This window comes from Miscanthus floridulus, chromosome 16 (assembly GCF_019320115.1).
Source record: "Miscanthus floridulus cultivar M001 chromosome 16, ASM1932011v1, whole genome shotgun sequence".
Classification (NCBI taxonomy): domain Eukaryota; kingdom Viridiplantae; phylum Streptophyta; class Magnoliopsida; order Poales; family Poaceae; genus Miscanthus; species Miscanthus floridulus.
In genome coordinates this window covers 17,432,087-17,453,381 of record NC_089595.1, presented here as the reverse complement: position 1 = coordinate 17,453,381, position 21,295 = coordinate 17,432,087, and the positions used below count along the sequence as shown (strand labels likewise).

At 44.5% G+C, this 21,295-nt stretch overlaps 2 protein-coding genes across 2 annotated transcripts; both read right to left on the bottom strand.

Annotated features, from left to right (window-relative positions):
• Positions 1-16,819: 16,819 nt before the first annotated feature.
• LOC136510056 (pterocarpan synthase 1-like) lies at positions 16,820-17,664 on the bottom strand. Its single transcript, XM_066504629.1, has 2 exons — positions 17,314-17,664; positions 16,820-17,139 (listed from the first exon to the last, which is right to left on the bottom strand). Exons 1-2 carry the CDS (start codon positions 17,601-17,603, stop codon positions 16,935-16,937), a joined length of 495 nt encoding a protein of 164 aa, XP_066360726.1. The 5' UTR covers positions 17,604-17,664; the 3' UTR covers positions 16,820-16,934.
• A 772-nt stretch (positions 17,665-18,436) lies between these two features.
• Positions 18,437-20,149, bottom strand: LOC136514086 (uncharacterized). Its single transcript, XM_066508069.1, has 4 exons — positions 19,802-20,149; positions 19,460-19,661; positions 19,127-19,324; positions 18,437-18,900 (listed from the first exon to the last, which is right to left on the bottom strand). The coding sequence occupies exons 1-4, from the start codon at positions 20,080-20,082 to the stop codon at positions 18,661-18,663; spliced, it is 921 nt and encodes a 306-aa protein (XP_066364166.1). The 5' UTR covers positions 20,083-20,149; the 3' UTR covers positions 18,437-18,660.
• Positions 20,150-21,295: the final 1,146 nt, after the last annotated feature.

The window sequence follows — 21,295 nt, the reverse complement described above, 5'->3', positions numbered from 1 at the left end:
TATCACCAATGACTTTCACCAACGACAGACAAAACTAGCGGTGAAGGAGGGTTTAGAACTGACGATGAACTTCTGTAGTAGCGGCGGGCTCTCATTGCACGGTTTCGCTTTGCTGCCTTGCTTGGCTGGAGCGGAGCAGGTGGCGAGTTACGTTGCGTGCCGAGGCGCCTATCTCGTCCTTTATGTTATTTTCGAGCCAACAAAGAGGCATAAGCAACTAGACTTTGAGTAATAATCATCGGTCACTGAAGTTGGTTGTTAGAGAGGATTCAATGGCAGATGACCGGCAAGAGCGATGTAGATGGTGCCATGGCCACCGGTAACGGATCTGGGATTTTTATCAAAGGGTATGTTAGATAAAATTTTTCATATTCAATTCAATACAATTTATTTACTAACTCAGTAAATAATTATAAATTACACCACAATTTGGTGTGTTGGCATTGAATAACATTATAAGTTTGAAATTCAAATATTACTAAGTAAGAAATTTGCCTAATTATCATTATAAATGTAATCATAATTCATAGACGATGTAAACACTTTAAAGAAACAATTAAACAAAAGTCACACTCATGTGATCTGATTGACTCGATTGACATGGGGCACGGGCTTTGAGCGTCATGCAGAGGCAGCGGCATTTTCTTTTGCATCGACACGGTATGTGGAGCGGCAAGCAGGAAGCGACCGTCTTTTATTTTCCTTTCCTTTAAGGCCCTTTTTTTATGCGCATGTATTCATCTTAATTCACATGTATTGAAGTGGATTAGAGTAAAATTAAACTAAGTCTCATTCTAATCCATTCTAACATATGTGGATTGAAGTAGATACACATGTATCAAAACAAGGACTAAGGTGGGTGGCGGCGTTTGGCCATTTGCGAAGGGAGCAGGATATGTAGGGCTCTATGGCGTTTTCTATTCTTTTGTTTTATTTTATAATATAAATAATGGACCTTGCAGGCATGCGGTCAGGTGGAAGGAATAGGGTGGACCTATTAGTCGCATCGCATGAATGGATGGATTTTACTCAGAATGCGAATTGGACGGTTTACATTAGTTGATAACATGGATCGCTGTGAGATTAGATAGATCCTCTAGTAGTGTTTTGCTTTATATAAGAGATATAGATATAGATATAGTCGTATAGATATAGATAAAGCATTGTTTAATGAAAAAACCCAAATACGATATGGGAGTGTCTAGGCATCTGTCGATAGAATTTATGTGGTCCAATGTGTCGTATTTTTTATAAATGAGACAGAGCAAACGGTTGTAGCACAAATCCTAAAGCACAACGATAATGTTGTGGGTAGGGCGTCCGTTTTGTCTAGACGGGCATTGGTGGGCCTCGACGCCTGAACAACCCAATAGGCAACACTACCATCAGCACAAAAATAAAAATAAAAATCGCCGCTCTCACCTTCTTCTCGAATCGCCGCTGTTTCCACATCCATTCTCGAACTAACTCTCTGCGCCCACATCGCCGCGGCACCGGCGCGGCCACAATACTGTGGTGTGCAGCACCACGTCCGAGCGCCGCCGCCTGCTTTCTAGTCTCCCCACCGCCACTCACCACTCACCGTCGAGTTCTTCGAGTTGACGCGGCGTGGTCCACGGTGACTGCTCCGGCACGACGTTCTTTACCATACCCAGCCGTTTGCCTGTCGCCATCCTCCCTCTCCACTGCACCCGAGCGCCGCTTACTGGCTACCGCAGTTCCCCACCAGGTAGGCCATGGCTGCCGGCGGTGCCATGTTTTTGTTTCAGGTGTGTTTTAGAAGTTGTTTCCAAGTGTTTCATCTGTACGTTGCGTATGTTGCAATGGCTACATACGTACGTTGCAAGTATATGTTTCAAGTATTTTATTTGTTTCATACATATGTTTCACGTGTTTCATCTACATGTTTCATGTGTTTCATCTGTATGTTTCATGTGTTTCATCTTGTTGTTGCAAAAGGATCTGATGTTGCACATGTTGCAGTGGCTACACACATATGTTTCAAGTATATGTTTCAATGTTTCATCTGTTCTAGTCGTATGTTGCAAATGTATATATTCCAAATGTTTCTGCTGTTTCAGACACATGTTTCATGTGTTTCATCTAAATGTTGCAATGACTATAAAAGTATGTTTCAATAGTATAATGCATATGTTGCAACTGTCAGACGGATGTTGTAGAGGAGATGAGACGTTAGGACAGGGGAAGAGGCGCGACCAAGACAGAGCGCGGCGTGGAGGGGGAAGGAGCGCGGCAGGCTTGATGCCGGGGGCGCAACCGGGATGGGGATGGAGTCGCAGTTGGTTGGACATGGTCACTGGCGTGGGATCGGTCGCGGGTGGCCAGACGCGATTCGCTGACGTGGGATCTGATGCGAGCGCGCGGGGGGCGGGGGGCGTCCGATGCGAAGTGGTTGCAGGCGTCGGAGCTGCATCCGAACGCGGGCCTGGGGCCAGACGTCTGGGCGGTAGCCTTGCCGAAAGCACGATCAAATGTATAGAAATCTGTCAGATTTAGTACCAATAAAATCTGTCAACAGATAATTAGCGAAAAGACAATTATTTTATAACAAGACGCACTAGTAGAGAACCGAGCTTTACTCCCAGTGGGGAACCCCCTATAGTCCCGGTTCCCCACCCGGGAGCAAGCATCTGGGACTAAAGGGGGGGTCCTTTAGTCCCGGGTCAGGAACCGGGACTAAAGGAGGACCTTTAGTCCCGGTGGGTAACACCAACCGGGACTAAAGGTGCCTCCTGACATGCCACGATGGCCGGCACCTTTAGTCCCGGTTGGTAATACGAACCGGGACTAAAGGTTTTTTTTCTTTTTTCTTTTCTTTTCATTTTTTGTTTTCTTTTCAAAATAGGTTTTCGAAGTCGTATTGTACGCTGCTAATTATACATTTATACGCGCCTATAGTATGTTTCGGTTCAAGCACAATGAACGTATTAAATCACACAATTCAAGCATAGAAATATATATATATATATGCATGCATGCATCATATATATATTTACATGCATGCATGCATATGTGTATTTTACATTATATTATTTCATGTGCATATATTACAAAAGATTGCATTACTGTTGTTGTGACATAACAAGTTTCCTCTCATCCTCTAGCTTGGCTTCAATGGCAGTGTTGGGTCGAAGTAGAACTCGCCCTTGGAATCGATGACCTGCTCATTAAAAAATCCAGCTATAGACTCTTGAATTGCTTTGATTTGGTCTTGCCGTATGACCTTTTCCTCCAACCATCGAGTCTACAGGTTTGAATTAAAGGAAAATAAATTAATATATGTACATATATATATATATAAAGACATAGTAACACAATCAATAATAATAATTAAATGAATATATAGTGTATTTTTAACGTACTTTGAGTCTCTCTGTAGGAGTTCTTTGGGAGAGCACCTTGATAAACTTGCAAACATAGTAACCACAGTAGTTGTTACCCTGTTCCTGCCTCAGACACCACTTTACGAGAAAAAGATTTGTCATCCAATCTGGTGATCCGGTGAAAGCTATATGTTTAATTAATAAAGATGATGCGATTCAGGGGACTTACTTTCAAAGGGATTACATTTAGTGGCGCTTTGCATTTTTCCATGTGTTGCTCCTCCTCCTCCCCTCCTCCACCCACCAGCGTTGGCGGGTCGGCGTGGGTGAGCTGGCCACACACAGGCGCGGGGATGGGGGCTAGCGGGCATGGGGGCAGTCGGCGGCGCGCGGCGTGGGGAAGGGCGGCGGCGGGCAGCGCGGGGCACTACTACAAAAACAAATTTGCGCAGCGTTGCGATAACGCTCTCCGCGGCGGGCATTTTTTATTTACTGAGGCGGGCACTTTTGCCCACCACGGTAAATCGATTTACCGTGGCGGACCTCTTAATATGTCCGCCACAGAAAATACCTATTTTCTATGGCGGGCATATTAAGAGGTCCACCATGGTAAATCGATTTACCGTGGCGGGCATCCTATAAAGCCCGCCTCGGTTAAGGCCGAGGCCCAATAGACCTAGAGCGAGGCCCGTAGCGGGTACTGGTATAAAATGAGCACTTAGGGTTTCAGTCCTCTTACCTCTCATCCCTAGGCGCCGCTCCCACCTCGCGACGCACGCACTCCCTCCTCGCGACACATGCACTCCCTCCATCGCCAGCGTGAAGGCCTCTCCCACTCCCTCTCTCTCTCCCTCGCCGGCGTGTGAAGGCCTCTCTGCGGCACAGGGACAAGCCAGGTCGCGCGCGCCACCACCTCTCCGTCGCGCGCGCCGCCGGCGTGTGAAGGCCTCTCCGTGGCGCAGCATCGAGCAAGGTCGCGCGCGCCACCACCTCTCCGTCGCGCGCGCCACCACGCGGGTCCAAGACCGTGACCGGATCTGGCGAGGACAGCGCCGCCGTGCCCGGTATCTCTCTCTCCCTCTCTCTCCTCTCAGTACCTCCCTCATCTCTCTCTCTCGTAGGCGAGGAGCTACGTGGCGCGCAAGGATAGGTGATCCACACGGCAGCGGATCCAGGCGGCCACGTCGACTCCCTGCGACGTGGATCCACACGGCGGTGAATCCAGGGCGGCCGCGTCTACTCCCTACTCCCACGACGTGGATCCACACGGCAACGACATGGATCCACGACGAGACGGCCCCAACCTGCGGCAATGGCGTAGATCCTGCGAGGATGACCTCCCCGGCGGGAGATCCGGCAAGGTGGAGACCCCGGCGGCGCATGCAGCGAGGTGTGGTGGCGCCAGTATTGGGTTGTGAATGGGCTCGTCGATGGGCACGAGAATGGGCTCGCCGGTGGGTTCCTGGGTTTTTTTGTTTTTTTGAAACGTTTAACCACGGCGGGAATCCTAACGTGCCCACCGCGGGAAATCGATTAACCACAGCGGGCAAAGCGGCCCGCCGCGGGAAGGCCACGATTTATCGTGGCCTCTAGGCCACGGCGGACGGCTTTGCCCGCCGCCAGAAACCAAAAACGCCCGCCTCCAGTAAAGTTTGTGTAGTAGTGGGGAGGGGCTGTGGCAGGCGGCGGGCGGCACGTGGCGCGGGGAAGGGTGGCGGCGGGCGACGCGGGGCACGGGGAAGGGCAGCGGCGGGCGGCGCGGGGAAGGGCGGCGAAGCGCGGCGTGGGGTGGGGCTGCGGCGGGTTTGTAAGCATTGTACGTGACAACTTGCACGAAATCTTCTGAAATTTTTATCATAGCCTCCACATATGATATCACGACATCTCAACAAGTTTCATGATTTTTAGACTTCGTTTGCTTTTTATAGAATTTAAAAACATTTTGCACGGAAGTTCGTGGTCATGTTTCGTGAACAAGATGTCTGAAATTTCGGGTCCATTCCTGGATACGGCCTCACACTACACTCAGTAACATGACTATCATTTTTTGAATCATTAAATTCCATTATTCGTACCACGTACAGTTTAAATTTATATTTTTCAAAAAAATTCAAGTAAACGAAATATAGTAACTAAATATATAAAAAATGGACAAAAAATCCCCAAATTCTAACGAGGAGTTCCTGGTACTTTAAAAGGGCTGCACAAAAAATTTGGAGGCCAAAAATAAAAAAAAAAACTTTGCCAAACGCCGGGGCTTGGCACTCGGCAAAGGGGGTCTTTGCCGAGTGCCAAGAATAAGACGATCGGCAAAAAGGTTTTTTAAATTTTTTTTAGAAATTTCCTCTTTGCTGAGTGCCTTCACAGGGGCACTCGGCAAAGGTATTTCAAAAAAAATGTAATTTTTTTAATTCCTCCATTTGCCGAGTGCCGAAGCTGTTAGGCACTCGGCAAAGACATTTCAAAAAAAATATTGATTCTTTGTCGAGCGCTGTGTCAGGGCACTCGGCAAAGTATTTTCCAAACAAAAAATCTTTGCCGAGTACCTAACAGCAGGCACTCGGCAAAGAAGGACGTGGCCGAACACCGTTACGCGCGGTAGCCTATGCCGAGTGTCGCACTTTTGCCGAGAGCTTGGCACTCGGCAAAAAAGTCCTTTGCCAAGTGCCCTTTTTTGTCGAGTGCCCGGCACTCGACAAAGAATTCATTGCCGAGTGCAATTCTGTGCCGAGTGCCCGATTTTTGACACTCGGCAAAGTAGTTTGCACTTGGTACACTGGTAGAGAACCGAGCTTTACTCCTGGTGGGGAACCCCCTCTAGTCCCGGTTCCCCACCCGGGAGCAAGCATCCGGGACTAAAGGGGGGGTCCTTTAATCCCGGGTCAGGAACCGGGACTAAAGGAGGACTTTTAGTCCCGGTGGGTAACACCAACCGGGACTAAAGGTGCCTCCTGACATGCCACGATGGCCGGCACCTTTAGTCCCGGTTGGTAATACGAACCGGGACTAAAGGTTTTTTTCTTTTTTCTTTTCTTTTCATTTTTTTGTTTTCTTTTCAAAATAGGTTTTTGAAGTCGTATTGTACGCTGCTAATTATACATTTATACGCGCGTATAGTATGTTTCGGTTCAAGCACAATGAACGTATTAAATCACACAATTCAAGCATAGAAATATATATATATATATATATATATATATATGCATGCATGCATCATATATATATTTACATGCATGCATGCATATGTGTATTTTACATTATATTATTTCATGTGCATATATTACAAAAGATTGCATTACAGTTGTTGTGACATAACAAGTTTCCTCTCATCCTCTAGCTTGGCTTCAATGGCAGTGTTGGGTCGAAGTAGAACTCACCTTTGGAATCGATGACCTGCTCATTAAAAAATCCGGCTATAGACTCTTGAATTGCTTTGATTTGGTCTTGCCGTATGACCTTTTCCTCCAACCATCGAGTCTACAGGTTTGAATTAAAGGAAAATAAATTAATATATGTACATATATATATATAAAGACATAGTAACACAATCAATAATAATAATTAAATGAATATATAGTGTATTTTTAAAGTACTTTGAGTCTCTCTATAGGAGTTCTTTGGGAGAGCACCTTGATAAACTTGCAAACATAGTAACCACAGTAGTTGTTCCCCTGTTTCTGCCTCAGACACCACTTTACGAGAAAAAGATTTGTCATCCAATCTGGTGATCCGGTGAAAGCTATATGTTTAATTAATAAAGATGATGCGATTTAGGGGACTTACTTTCAAAGGGATTACATTCAGTGGCGCTTTGCATTTTTCCATGTGCTGCTTCTCAATAAAGGTTTTCCAAACACTGCCCAATTAAAAATTTGCCACGTCATCAGATATAGTTAATCATCATGTTTGTGTGTATATATAGTTGCTAGAGATCCCGAAATTACCTCTGGATAATATCTATCATATCTTGGTAGTCTTGTTGTGGTTTTCTCATCGAGTCATAGATTATCAAGTGACTTTTCACCAGATCGATGTCCATCAATATCCAGTGATTGCTGCATGTGTTTATAGGATATAACGCATAACACTCATTAATTAACTAGAATCAACATATGAGCCATTAAGGATATGATCGACATGATTAACACTCACTTGAAGTTATAGGGAAAGAGTATATCCTTCTTGTGGCGTTGGTTCACTAAGAAGTTCATGAGGTTACTCTCTGACTCAGACTTCCAATTAGTCTTTGGAGTAATTGGGTCTTTGAATACTATATAGGGATCAACAAAACCAATTTCATTGCAGCCTTCCTTTCTGAGCTCTGTCATTGTAAATCTGCATATATATAGTACTTGTTAGGATAATTTATATCCATATACACACATATGATGAGTTTAATAATAGATCGAAAGAATTATTACTTACAGGCAATAGCAGCTAATGATAACTTTGTCCAGAGAGGTCAGGTGGCATAGTTGATGAAATTCTGCAAAGTCAACATACATAACATCATCGCCACGGAACCAATGTTCGTCTCTAATTCTGACACCAACACAGAAGTCTCCACTGGTAGACGCCTGCATGTACCACTTGTTTAGCAGGTACATTTGCGTCCCCAGATCAGATAAGGCTTGAGGGTTGTATAGACTCTGGCCTAGTACAAATTTTTTCTTCCAAATATCAACCTCCACCGCACTCTCAATGTTTCCATCACCAAACATCTGGTAAAGGTCGAGACCAGTCTCATCAAAAAATTCACCAAGGTGATCCAAATCGACATCCGGAGGTATGTTTGCCTGATGCATTAATCCTAAATTCGAACCATATTCATTACCAACAACTAGCGGGGGGATTGATTGGTGCGCTTGTTGTCCGAGTTGGGCAACTCCTTTCCCTGCCCGCTTCTTTTTCTGTGCCGCCTCAATTGACTTGGTGAGAGTGCGGTCATAGTCTGATAACGTTGATTTGGACGGCTTACGAGATTCCCGCTGTTGTTGCTGGTAAGAAGTCACCTTTTTTCTTAGAATATCTGGAGCTACGAAGAAGTACGGTTTCTCCGGGTTTCTCCTTGCTTCTTGATTCATTTTAAGTTTGTCATAGAATCTAGACATGTCTTTTTTATATGCATCAGTTCCTTCTTCCTTCTCTTCAGATATTATTTTGGGAATAGCCCTTGGTTTCACGGTGGCTTTCTTTGCAGGCGGGGACTGGTTCTTCGTTTGAGGGGCTGGCCTCTTGCTAGGCATCTTGGTAGGCGGGGGCGGGGGAGGCGTTGGAGACCTCCTTGGAGGTGTTGGCAGCGGCGTTGGAGACCTCCTTGGAGGTGGCAGCTGCGGCGTTGGAGACCTCCTTGGAGATGGTGTGGATGCAGCCTCGTCTTCCAACATAATGTCATCGTACAGAGCACTATGATGATCTGGCGATTGAACAATTGGATTTAGGTTGGGGGAGGATCTGCTACAAAAAAAGGAATGACATATTATTATGAGCAGATTGTTAATTATTTAAGCCAATACAAATTAATGATGTAGTGTTTTCATCCGCACGTACCTATGGTGAGGTAGTTCAGGAGGAGGTGGAGCCGACATCCCTGGAATGATGATGTAGCGCTTGCGCCATAGAATGAATGTCTTGTCCGCTTCTCCTAGAGTCTTCTCGCCATCACCTCCAGGAATGTCAAGAGGCAAATCACTAAAACCTTTTTCAGCTTTATCTACCGAGATGGTAGCATATCCTTCTTGGATTATATTACCATGAATCCTTGGTGTCTTGGTTCGGTCGATAGGATTAACAAGACCGATAGCCACCTTGATTATAGAATTCTCCTTCGGAATGTGTAGCTCACACGTTGTACAAGGTTCAGTGACGTCATCCATAGGGAAGCGCAGTCCTGTGTCCCCTTGATTTGGTATCTCCGTGGAAGCGCAGCTGCTTTTCAACTGAACAGATTGGCTAATGTTGATTCCTGGCTCTGATGCCTGCTTACTTGCACTCACTGCTATTTGCACTTGCCTTCTGATTTCCTCCTGCATTCTCGCTTCAAGGTTTTTTTCCCGCTCCTGTGCTTCACGCACCGCTTCCTCCAATCTCTGGAGCCGCTGTGCCTCTTCTTCCTTCTTTCTCTGGCGACTTCTGTAGGAAGGTCTGTCCTGAGGGAATCCATGCTCCCACGAGACACTTCCTTTGCCTCTAGTTCGGCCACCATGTTCAATAGTCCCGATGGCGTATGTCAGCTCATCCTTCTCTCTGTTGGGCCTGAACGCACCACTAGCAGTAGCTCTCTGAGCATAAAACAATCTTTCTGCTGCTTCTTGCAGTCTTGCGCCATAAACGCACTTCCCTGTCTCCTGGTCTAGTGTTCCCCCATGACCGAAAAACCAATTCTTTGCACGTTCTCCCCACTCGAGGGATTCTGGTCTGATACCCTTGGCAAGAAGGTCTGCTTCCATTTTGTTCCACTTCTTAATGGCAGTCGGGTAGCCACCTGATCCCAAGGTATGGTGGTATGTCTTCTGTTGGGCATTACGTTGGTTCTTTATCACCCGACTCACACCCTCTTCCGAAGTCTTGTACTGTACAAACTCATCCCAATAGGGCCTCTGCTTTGAGATCGGGCCTGGGACAGTAAAATCTGGTGCTATGTTCTTCTTGACATACGTCGTGTATAGGTGTTTCTTCCAAGTCTGAAACTGGGTGGCCATCTTCTTCATTGCCGAATCCCTAACTCGCTCCTTCAATTCATCACCATCTATTATATCATCATAACCATCTGTTTGGAGCGTGAAATGTACCAAGACATCATTCCAAATTAACGCCTTGTCACGATCGGAGACAAAACTGATATGAGGAGCATTGGTCTTCTTCTTCCATTCACGGGTACTAATCGGGAGCTGGTCCCGTACAAGGTAACCACAGTGGTGCACAAATTTCATTTTATTCGGCCCCCCCGGTTCTCCTGTATCCACATTGAACTCCGAGATGATGAAGCGGCCCTCCAATGGCTTTTTGGGACCTTGAACATTTTTACTCTTAGTTGTAGTTGTTGATGTCGATCCAGAGGGCTACAAAACATAAACATTATTTTTAATGTCATGAGCACACATAAGACATATGATAATATATATAGCTAATAATAAAAAATATATACTTGGCCAATCTGTTGTTGCTCATTTTGTTCAAGAGCTAAGTACTGACTCCCGTCATCTGCATCCTCTTGCACGTTATTTTTAGCACCATCATCGCCGGCAACTTGAGTGCCAGTGTTGATCAAATTCATCATCAACTCCTCCTCATCCATGTTTCTCGGGTTGGCCATCTAGCTTCAAAAAACAAAACCAATATATAGTACATCAACAGCGCGGTTCGCCCTGGTGTGATTGTTTAGCATTAACGATAACGATAATACGAATGTTGATCAACTAGGCCACGAGAAAGGGCGGTGTGACAAGAGTGGTGGTGCTCCACTCCGCCGTATATATGTCTGTACACATGGGTGAACGAGGGCGGCGGTGCTCCGCCGTATACATAGAAACGCATGGACGAACGAGGGCGGCGGTGCTCCGCGACGTATATATACATGCATATGAATACAAATGACGTATATATACGTGTCGGCGCGGTGGCCGGTGTTCTGACGACGACGACGTGAGGCGGGCCGGCGTGCTGACGATGACGATGACGTGAGGCGGGCCGGGGCGGTGTCGGTGCGTGATGTTGTGATCCTATGTACCATGTGAACCATGTAGTCATTCATCATATGAGAAAATTCTATGTTGATAATGTAAGTATAAGTCATTATGAAATGTAAGTATATGTGTCATTCATCATATTACTTTAGCAACATTAATATATTATATCTGTATATTCAAAGTTCACAAATGAAGAAACGTTGAAGTTTTCCTTCATTTGTCTGTAGCCATGCATGCAAGTCCAACCAAAACTGCTTACATCATCACATGTGATATTTTTTATAAACTAAAAAACGCTTAGTTTACAAACTGGGTATCAAAATTGAGTTCCTATTTGACCATTATATATCCTACAACAAATCCTTCAAAAAAAAGACCCTACATGAGTATATTTGGATAAAATTTCGTTAACAAACATTGATCTATGAAGATAGAAAAAATAGAACACCTGATTCACATCCTTGGCAAGGAACACCTGATTCTTTGGTTGAGTCATTATCGTTTTTCCCTCTTTTTGGTTTGGTAGACATATCATTGACATAGAACACCTGATTCACATCCTTGGCAAGGACGAATGGTTCGTCTTTGTACCCAATATTACTAAGGTCTACTGTTGTCATTCCATACTCGTTGTCTACTGTTACCCCGCCTCCGGTCACCTTGACCCATTGGCACTTGAACAATGGGATCTTCAAAGTAGGTGCATATTCTAGTTCCCATATTTCATCTATGCGTCCATAATATGTCTGCTTATTCCCATTCGGGTCTGTGGCATATATGCGGACACCACTGTTTTGGTTGGTACTCCTTTTATCTTGGGCTACTGTGTAGAATATGTTCCCATTTATCTCGTACCCTTTGTATGTGATGATATGCCATGATGGTTGCATAGCCAATAAATACAGTTGCTCATGGATGCTCTCATCACCTTGACATTTTTTTCGCAACCAACCGCCGAAAGTTTCCATGTGCTTATGCGTAATCCAAGCTTCAGTCTTCCCTAGAAACTCGGATCGTAAGAGATCCTTGTGTGTCTCAATATACGGGTCTACCAAAGAGGAGTTCTGTAGAACTGTGTAGTGCGCTTTATTGAAATAATCATCATCCGTACCAATATATGTTTTCCTCCCTAGTGTCCCCTTTCCGCTTAGTCTCCCCTCATGTCTCGATTCAGGAACACCAATCGAGTCAAGGTCGGGAATAAAGTCAACACAGAACTCAATGACCTCTTCTGTTCCATAGCCCTTGGCGATGCTTCCTTCTGGGCGAGCACGGTTGTGAACATATTTCTTCAGGACTCCCATGAATCTCTCTAAGGGGAACATGTTGTGTAGGAACACAGGACCGAGAGTGAAAATCTCCTTGACTAGGTGAACTAGGAGGTGTGTCATAATATCAAAGAAGGAAGGAGGGAACACCAACTCAAAGCTGACGAGACATTGAACCACATCATTCTGTAGTTTAGCTAGATCAGTTGGATCAATTGCCTTCTGAGAAATTGCATTGAGGAATGCACATAGCTTCACGGTGGCTAGACGTATATTTGGAGGTAGAATTCCTCTTAATGCAACTGGAAGTAATTGCGTCATGAGAACGTGACAGTCATGGGACTTTAAGTTACAGAATTTCTTCTCTGGCACATTTATAATACCCTTTATATTCGAGGAGAATCCAGATGGTACCTTGATGTTGTTTAAGCATTCAAACATGATTTCCTTCTCCTCTTTGCTTAGAGTGTAGCTAGCAGGACGTAAGTAATGGCGTCCATCATCTGTCTTCTCTGGATGCAGGTTGTCTCTTTCTCTCAAACAACGCAGGTCCTGTCGTGCTTCAAATGTGTCCTTAGGCTTTCCATACACACCCATAAAGCCTAGCAGGTTCACACAAAGATTCTTCGTCAGGTGCATCACGTCGATCGAGCTACGGACCTCCAGGACTTGCCAATAGGGTAGGTCCCAAAATATGGACTTCTTCTTCCACATGGGTGCGTGACCGTTAGCGTCTTTTGGAATAGGTTGGCTTCCATGTCCTTTTCCAAAGACGACTTTCACATCATTGATCATATCGAGTACATCCTCACCGGTTCGGTTGCGAGGCTTGGTCAGGTGGTCTGCCTTCCCTTTAAAATGCTTGCCTTTCTTTCTTACGGGGTGATTTGCAGGAAGAAATCGACGATAGACAAGGTACACGACCTTTCGACATTTTTTCAAGAATACACCTCTAATATCACCGAAGCAGTGTGTGCATGCATTATATCCCCTGTTTGACTATCCTGAAAGATTACTTAGAGCAGGCCAATCATTGATTGTTACCAACAACAATGCTCGCAGATCAAAGTGTTCCTGTTTGTACTCATCCCACACACGTACACCTTCTTTATTCCACAAAATGAGAAGTTCGTCAATAAGTGGTCTCAGATACACATCGATGTCATTGCCAGGTTGCTTCGGGCCTTGGATGAGCACAGACATCATAATGAACTTCCGCTTCATGCATAACCAAGGAGGAATGTTGTAGATACTTAGAGTAACAGGCCAAGTGCTATGACTACTGTTCTGCTCTCCAAAAGGATTGATACCATCTGTACTTAAAGCAAACCTTAAGTTTCTTGCGTCATTTGCAAACTCCGGGAATTCTCTGTCGATTGCTCTCCACTGGGACCCATCAGCAGGGTGTCTCAACATATTGTCTACCTTACGGTCTTCTTTGTGCCATCGTAACAATTTTGCATGTTCTTTGTTTCTGAACAGACGTTTCAAGCGTGGTATTATAGGAGCATACCACATAACCTTGGCAGGGATTTTCTTACGCGGACGTTCGCCCTCAACATCACCAGGGTCATCTCGCCTGATCTTATACCGCGACGCAAGGCATAACGGGCATGCATCCAATTTCTCGTACTCTTTGCCACGGTACAGGATGCAGTCATTAGGACATGCATGTATCTTCTCTATTTCTAGCCCTATAGGACAGACAACTTGTTTTGCTTCGTAGGTAGTGGCGGGCAATTCATTGTACTTCGGAAGCATCTTCTTTTGGATTTTTAGTAACTCTCCAAATCCCTTGTCAGATACACCATTCTTTGCCTTCCATTGCAGCAATTCTAGTGTGGTTCCCAACTTTTTCTGCCCTGCATCACAAGTTGGGTACAACAATTTCTTATGATCTTCTAGCATCCGCTCGAACTTGATCTTCTCCTTTTCACTTTCACATTCTCTTTGTGCGTCACGAATGACCTGGCAAAGATCATCAGCCGGCTCATCTTCTGCGGCTACCTCTTCTTCAGCTTCTCCTATTGCAGTATCATTGAAGCACGCACCATCAAGAATAATATCATTGTCGTCCCATTGTTCTTCTTCACCTTCTTCCATTACAACACCGGTTTCTCCGTGCTTTGTCCAACAAATATAGTTTGGCATGAAACCCGACTTGAACAAGTGTGAATGAAGAGTCCTTGAGTAAGGATATTCCACCGTATTTTTACATATGGCACATGGGCAGCACATGAAACCGTCGCGTTTGTTTGCCTCGGCCGCACGTAACAAAGAATGCACGCCGTCAATGAACTCTTGGGAGCGGCGATCAGCATTATACATCCAATGACGGCTCATCTGCATTACATGACATAAATATTATATTAAAACCTAGATCATAATTAATTATTTATACAACATGCATGCCACCACAAAAGATACAAATTTATGAAAGCATCGCTATAATGTAGACAATCCCAACTACCACTAAAAGAACTAAAGCTAAAATACATTTCAGGAGCACAAGGATTTCGCGACCAATCTCAACTAAAACAGACAGATCCCCCGATTGTGCAACATCTTTGGGCTTCTTCGGCTGGATCACTGCCTCATTAGCCGCCGTATCTGCCTGTTGTGCAAGATATTTTTGCACGAGTTCAACATACTCTTCCTCCCAGTAGAAGCCTGAACATCGTCCACTGCCATCCCACTGAAATTAAAACAAAAAATTAGAACTTTAATCACAACCATCATAAAAATAGGTATAAACTAACCATAATCATTAAATACGATAAAATAACTCACATTGCGATCCGGACACTTGTAGAAGATACGATCTTTGTTGGGACCCTCCTTCTTCACTCGGTACTCCATCACAATCTTCGTCTCATCACGACACTTGCCGCATGGAATGAGAGGAAGGCCCGGCCTAAGTCGCTTTGGAAACCCATGAGAGGCCGAGGACCCGGAAACAGTTGCCATCTACTCTCTATACTCATTTTTTAATACACTATAAATTTCTCCTTTTATAAACAAATAAAATTAACAAACTATAAAATTATCTAGATCTCTAAACAATGATATTTTTAATGGTCATTGTGTTCTCGTCTTTTACTGCGGCAGGTAAGTAATTCACATGATATTTCCGTAAATTAACAGAAGAATGGGAGTGTACACACATAACAGACTACTGCGACGATATTGGGACGTGTGAATAAATAACCATCCGTACTAGTTGACCTTGCTTACGTGATCATCTCGGCGAGCATTTCTCCACCGGATGGCACCGTTCTTGGTCAAGGAAGAGCTCTGATTCTACGAGGAAGGGAACACGGTCTTCCACGACCGTTGCCGCTCTCCCTCGTAGAATCAAAGCTCCTCCTTGACGTCCGTTACCGCTCGGCAGAGAACATGCTCGCCGAGATGAACACGGTCCGCAAGTTCAACTAGTACGGATTTTCTATAATTTTCTAAGTTTTTCATTTCATAAAAAGTTAAAATAAAAAGTACGGTGATTGACAAACTACTGCGACGATATCGGGATATGTGAATAAATAACCATCCGTACTAGTTGAACTTGCTTACGTGATCATCTCGGCGAGCATTTCTCCACCGGACGGCACCGTACTTGGTCAAGGAAGAGCTCCGATTCTACAAGGAAGGGAACACGGTCTTCCACGACCGTTGCCGCTCTCCCTCGTAGAATCAAAGCTCCTCCTTGACGTCCGTTACCGCTCGGCAGAGAACATGGTCGCCGAGATGAACACGGTCCGCAAGTTCAACTAGCTACTTTAACCTTCTTTCATGTAAATATGCAAGCTTGAAGTGATTTTGAGCTCAAATTGCTTACAAATGAAAAAAACCACAATAAAGAACCATATATATATATAGTGAACAAAATGAGATAAAACAATGGTGAAAAATGAGAGTATGAGATTGGTAACCTTTACAACTGAAGAATCGATGGAGAAATCAAAGAAATCGATGGAGGAATCGAAGAATGGATGGAGCAACAATGGAGGGAGGGAGGAAGCAAGAACACTACTGCAGTGAGCTTCAAAATACGCTGAGCTCGGGCTCGGAGAGGAAGAAGGAGACGGCCGATATATAAAGGGGGGACCTTTAGTCCCGGTTGGTGGATCCAACCGGGACTAAAGGTAACTTTCCAACCCCGGGCGCAGCCATGGCCCGGGAGTAGACCTTTACTCCCGGTTGGATCCACCAACCGGGAGTAAAAGTATACCTTTAGTCCCGGTTGGAGGCTCCAACCGGGACTAAAGGTCCCTGCCACCTCTGTCTGGCGCAGTAGCCATTGGGCAGGGACCTTTAGTCCCGGTTGGAGCCTCCAACCGGGACTAAAGGTATTTCTAGTCCCGGGGGCAAAAAATTCTAGGAGTACAGCCCATTTTCGCCGAGGATCAAAGGTCTGTTCTCTACTAGTGACGACAGTTTTGCTCGACCTTTATTTGACACATACAGACCTGTGGTGACCATATATATAGACACTAACATATAGATAGAACACGGACGATGACGGCCATATATAGACGCAAGACCTTTATTTCACACAGGATGATATATGACGACCGAATTAAAGGATAATCGATCAAGCAGGTAGTAGTAGCCGTCCGGGTAGAAAGCTGTTCAAACTAAATTGGATGCTTTGATGAGCCAAACACCGGGCAGAAAACTTCCATGCTGAGTTCATCAATGTTGCCACCAGTCCTATCGGCAAGATTCTTCCTTTTTATGATACCGGTCGCCATAGCAAACACTCCAGTTCCACCGTAGATTGCCCATTCATCAGACCCAGCCGTTACCATTCCATTGGTAAGGAGCGTGGGGCCCTTAAGCCTGATCAATCGACGATGAATTAATTATTTGCACATGCATGGATTTATTTTGTAATTATAATGGATAAAATGAAAGAGAGACCGATAATTGACCCAGCAGTGGTTTCTGAAAGTTTAACCATAAATGAAATGAACTGAAATCGCAGTGCACATGCATGCATACATATGCTCCTACCTCTCGGTCTCAAAAACGATGGTGACTAATTGGTGTGCATTGCTAATTAGGACTGTGATTCCCTGTATGCGACCCACTAGGCTGGCATCAGAACCACGGCCATCATATATGGGGCAGTCACTGATGTTTCTTCGCCCCAGCTGATCAGATGGTCTCCCTGCCTGAGACATCTCCTTGCTGCCTGGATCGGTGCGATGAATATACAAGGTACGGAAGGTGAATTTGGTGAACTCCACCGGTAAGGGTGCAGCCATGGGAGCCACTACGCTACTCGGAGGCTTCGTCGCCATTGCTAGCTACTGTGCTTTGCTGATCTCTCTGCGGGCCTCTGCTTTTGTAGTGTGTTTGTGGCTTGTGTTGTGTTGTGTGATGCTCTAAAGAACGAAGGCTGGCTACATATATTTATAGATGATCAGCGCGCGTGACCTAGATATAGCTAGCTTGTTGTTCCTAATTAATTAATTAAATTAGTGGACGGGCTTGGGACGCGTCTTTAATTTCGTGCACTGAATAAAAAATACAGGAGCTGGTTCACATTTCCACGCCACGGCGATGATAGGAAAAAACAGAAGTTTGCTCGATAAAGATTCTCCTTTACACGGTGGCAGCGGGGAAAAAACAGGAGTCTGCTCGATAATCTTTCGCCTTTCCATCACGGCAGTGGAGAAAAAAGAAAAGTATCTGCTCGATAACAATTCGTCTTTCCACCACGGCAGTAGGGAACAAAACAAAAATCTACTCGATAATGTTTCGCTTTTCCACCACGGCGTGGGAAAAAAAACAAAAGCCAGATCGATAATAATTCGCCTTTACACTATGGCAGTTGGAAAAAAACAGAAATCTACGTGATAATAATGATTTGCCTTTCCACCACATAGGGACGAAACTAGAGCAAATCCGAGAAGTGTGTGGTTGTCGTGTGGATACAAGGTTTTGTGAAATGAGGGTGTACAAATATGCTGAAAATTTTACTTCTACCACGCTTGTAGTTGGCAAATGAGATCTTTGACTAATTTAGGCAGTACGTCATATTTGGTGCTCGTAATAATCAGAAATTGGTGTAAGTAATACTAAACATCAATAAAGCATTGTTCAATGCAAAAACAACCCAGACTGAAAAAAGGAAATGATTTGATAACACAACAGCAGTCTTTGATCAAGAGTTCAAGACCTTTGTTTTACACAGGACAATGGAGGCCATATATAGAGACAACATATGCCGGAGTGCATCACTGTCTCTAGCTAGCTAACTGTATTTATTAATTGTGCCGTGAAACAAAGCAAAGTGAAGTTGGGAACCAAATTATTAAAGGATCATCGAGCAGGCGCAGTAGCTAGGCCTGCTGTTCAAAGTTCACGCACGTAAACACCAATGGCATCGACGAGGCTTCCCGAACGTCCATAGAATCCCACAATGCTGCTGTTGGCTGGCGCGGTAATGCAGAAAGGTGTCCCATCCTTGATGCCCCATGGGCCCAAGGTTCTGGAGCTGGTGACAAGATTGAATGAGCTTAAGAAAGTACTATTTCCATACGTGCCTATTGTTCCTGAAACTTCCTTGACGTACTCGGCGTCGCAAAGATCGATCTGCACGCATGAGGAAGGTATATATTTAAGAGTCTGTATATAAAAGGCCGAATGTTTGGTAACACTCGCTGCTTCTGTGTGGCAGAGAAAAAAAATCAGCAGAGAAAAAAATCTCCGTTATGCGTGATACATATTTTCATCATTGATTAGCTAGTATTTGTTGATAGACAAGATAGTAATATATATAATATATAATATAATCCAAATGACAAAGAAACTCACTCACCGTTTGAGGAGTGCCACCAAATCCACCCCATGGGCCAGCAGTGTGCTTCTGACCAGCTTTGTCGGTATAGGTGAACTGAATAGAGTCAATGGCATTGCCACTGCGAATGGTGAGGCTCTGCAGACGCTTTGGTGGCACCGTTATGTCCTGTTGTGACCCTCCCTGTCCACCCCATAATCCAATCTTCGTGACAGAGCCCTGCATCCAGTATATATCCACAAAGTTTTACTCTATCCAAAAACAAAAGGCCGTTACTGTCCTTCAGCATGCATGCAGCTGATCTGATTACATTGTATCTATCAAAGATATATAGATTTCTCTCGCTCATCGTACCTTTGGCTGCTGTGATGAACCAAGCATCGGGCAGAAAACTTCCATGGTAAGTTCATCAGAATTCCCACCATTCCTATCAGCAAGATATTTTCTTTTAATGACACCGTTTGCCATAGCAAACACTCCAGTTCCACCGTAAATTGCCCATTCATCAGATCCACCTGTTATCACTCCATTGGTAAGGAGCGTGGAGCCCTTAAACCTGTATATTTCGTATGGTAGCTAGGGTAAATCAGTTCAATATATGCATACATGCAGATTACACATATACCATTTTATACGTATGAAACATGGAGCAGAGAAGGTATGGCATACAATATACATACATAAATACGTATGTACCTCTCAGCCTCAAACACGATGGTGAATATTTGGTGTGTGCCACCAGCTTGGACTGAGACTCCCTGTACACGAGCCACGAGTTTAGCCTCGGGACCAGTACCATCGTATACCGGGAAGTCACTGAAATATCTTTTGCCGAGATCAGATTTTCCATCCATGGATATCTCCCGGCTGCCTGGACCAGTCCGGCGAATATACAAGCTACGGAAGCTGAGTTTGGTGAACTCCGCTGATACAGGTGTAGCGATGGGAGTCACTACGAAACTCGGAGGGTTCTCCATTGCTTGCTAGCTAGTTAACGACGAATGCAGCAAGGGCTAGCTATGCTATATCTCGATCTCTTGTGTCTAGTGCGCCTTTTGTGTTGTGTAATGCTCATGGCTTTGCGTGGTATTTATAGATGACCAGAGTAACCTAGCTAGCTAACTTGCTACACGTACGATCTTTTTGGACTAGACCAACACATCAACTTGTATTACTTCAAGTTCAACGCATGCAAGCGCCACCGACAATGAAGTAGCTAGTTGGAGTAATTTATATTATCATCAGTTTGCGTTGCTCAGGAGACATAACGTACTTTTCTTTTATCTTGATCAGAGCACCAATTACTTAATTGCCTGTACTACATACTGGACGGAGAGATTCTTTGCGAGCTAATGCACGTGGATACGGGCATTGGAAAAATCTCATGATGCTTCCAAGTTCCCGTGCGCTTTCGTACCTAGCTACGTTATTGCCCTCGTGTGATCATTAGCTCTTCCCATCCATCTTGGCATAACTCAAATTTTTACACCATAAATACATGTCGAATTAATAGAACTCTAGACCATGAATAATGCTCCTCCAGCAGCTCGAATCGTAAGGTAGTCTCACTCGAGGTTTCATGAGAGTTTCATTAATACTAAATAAGCTATCAACTTAGCAAATATGCTGACATGATACTATACTAATGAATAGAGAGATGATTAAAGTTTTACGAGAATAAATTGAGTTTTATGGGGATGAAATCAGTCCACACTGTTTCCAACATATGTAAGCCTTGGAAACTGGGATACGAAACCCCGCTGAGACTAGCCTAATAAGAGAGATAAACATTACAAGTTAGTCTTTCATACCAACAACGAAAAATGAATTACTTTTCTTTACTCTCTCATCTCTCTATTCATTTTCGAACACGGTTAACAATCTTTCTCTATCTTGTCAGTTACAGTGCTCCGCTATTTATAGTGGAGCCAAAGGTCCATCTCTAGCAAATTACACAATGTCCTTGCAACAACTACTATGTTCCCTCAATATCCATGGTCACGGATGGTATTTGCCTTTATAATAATGGTATTGCAAAATGTTTCACTAGAGGTGCAATGAGATGAGATTAGCATCTCACACTTGCTAAGCTTCGGTCATCTTTGTGTGCAATTTCGCTAGCAACACTGTGTCACCCGCACTCTTACGGGGGCTCCTGTCCATCTCACATTTTCGGCCTTTCTTCGTCCC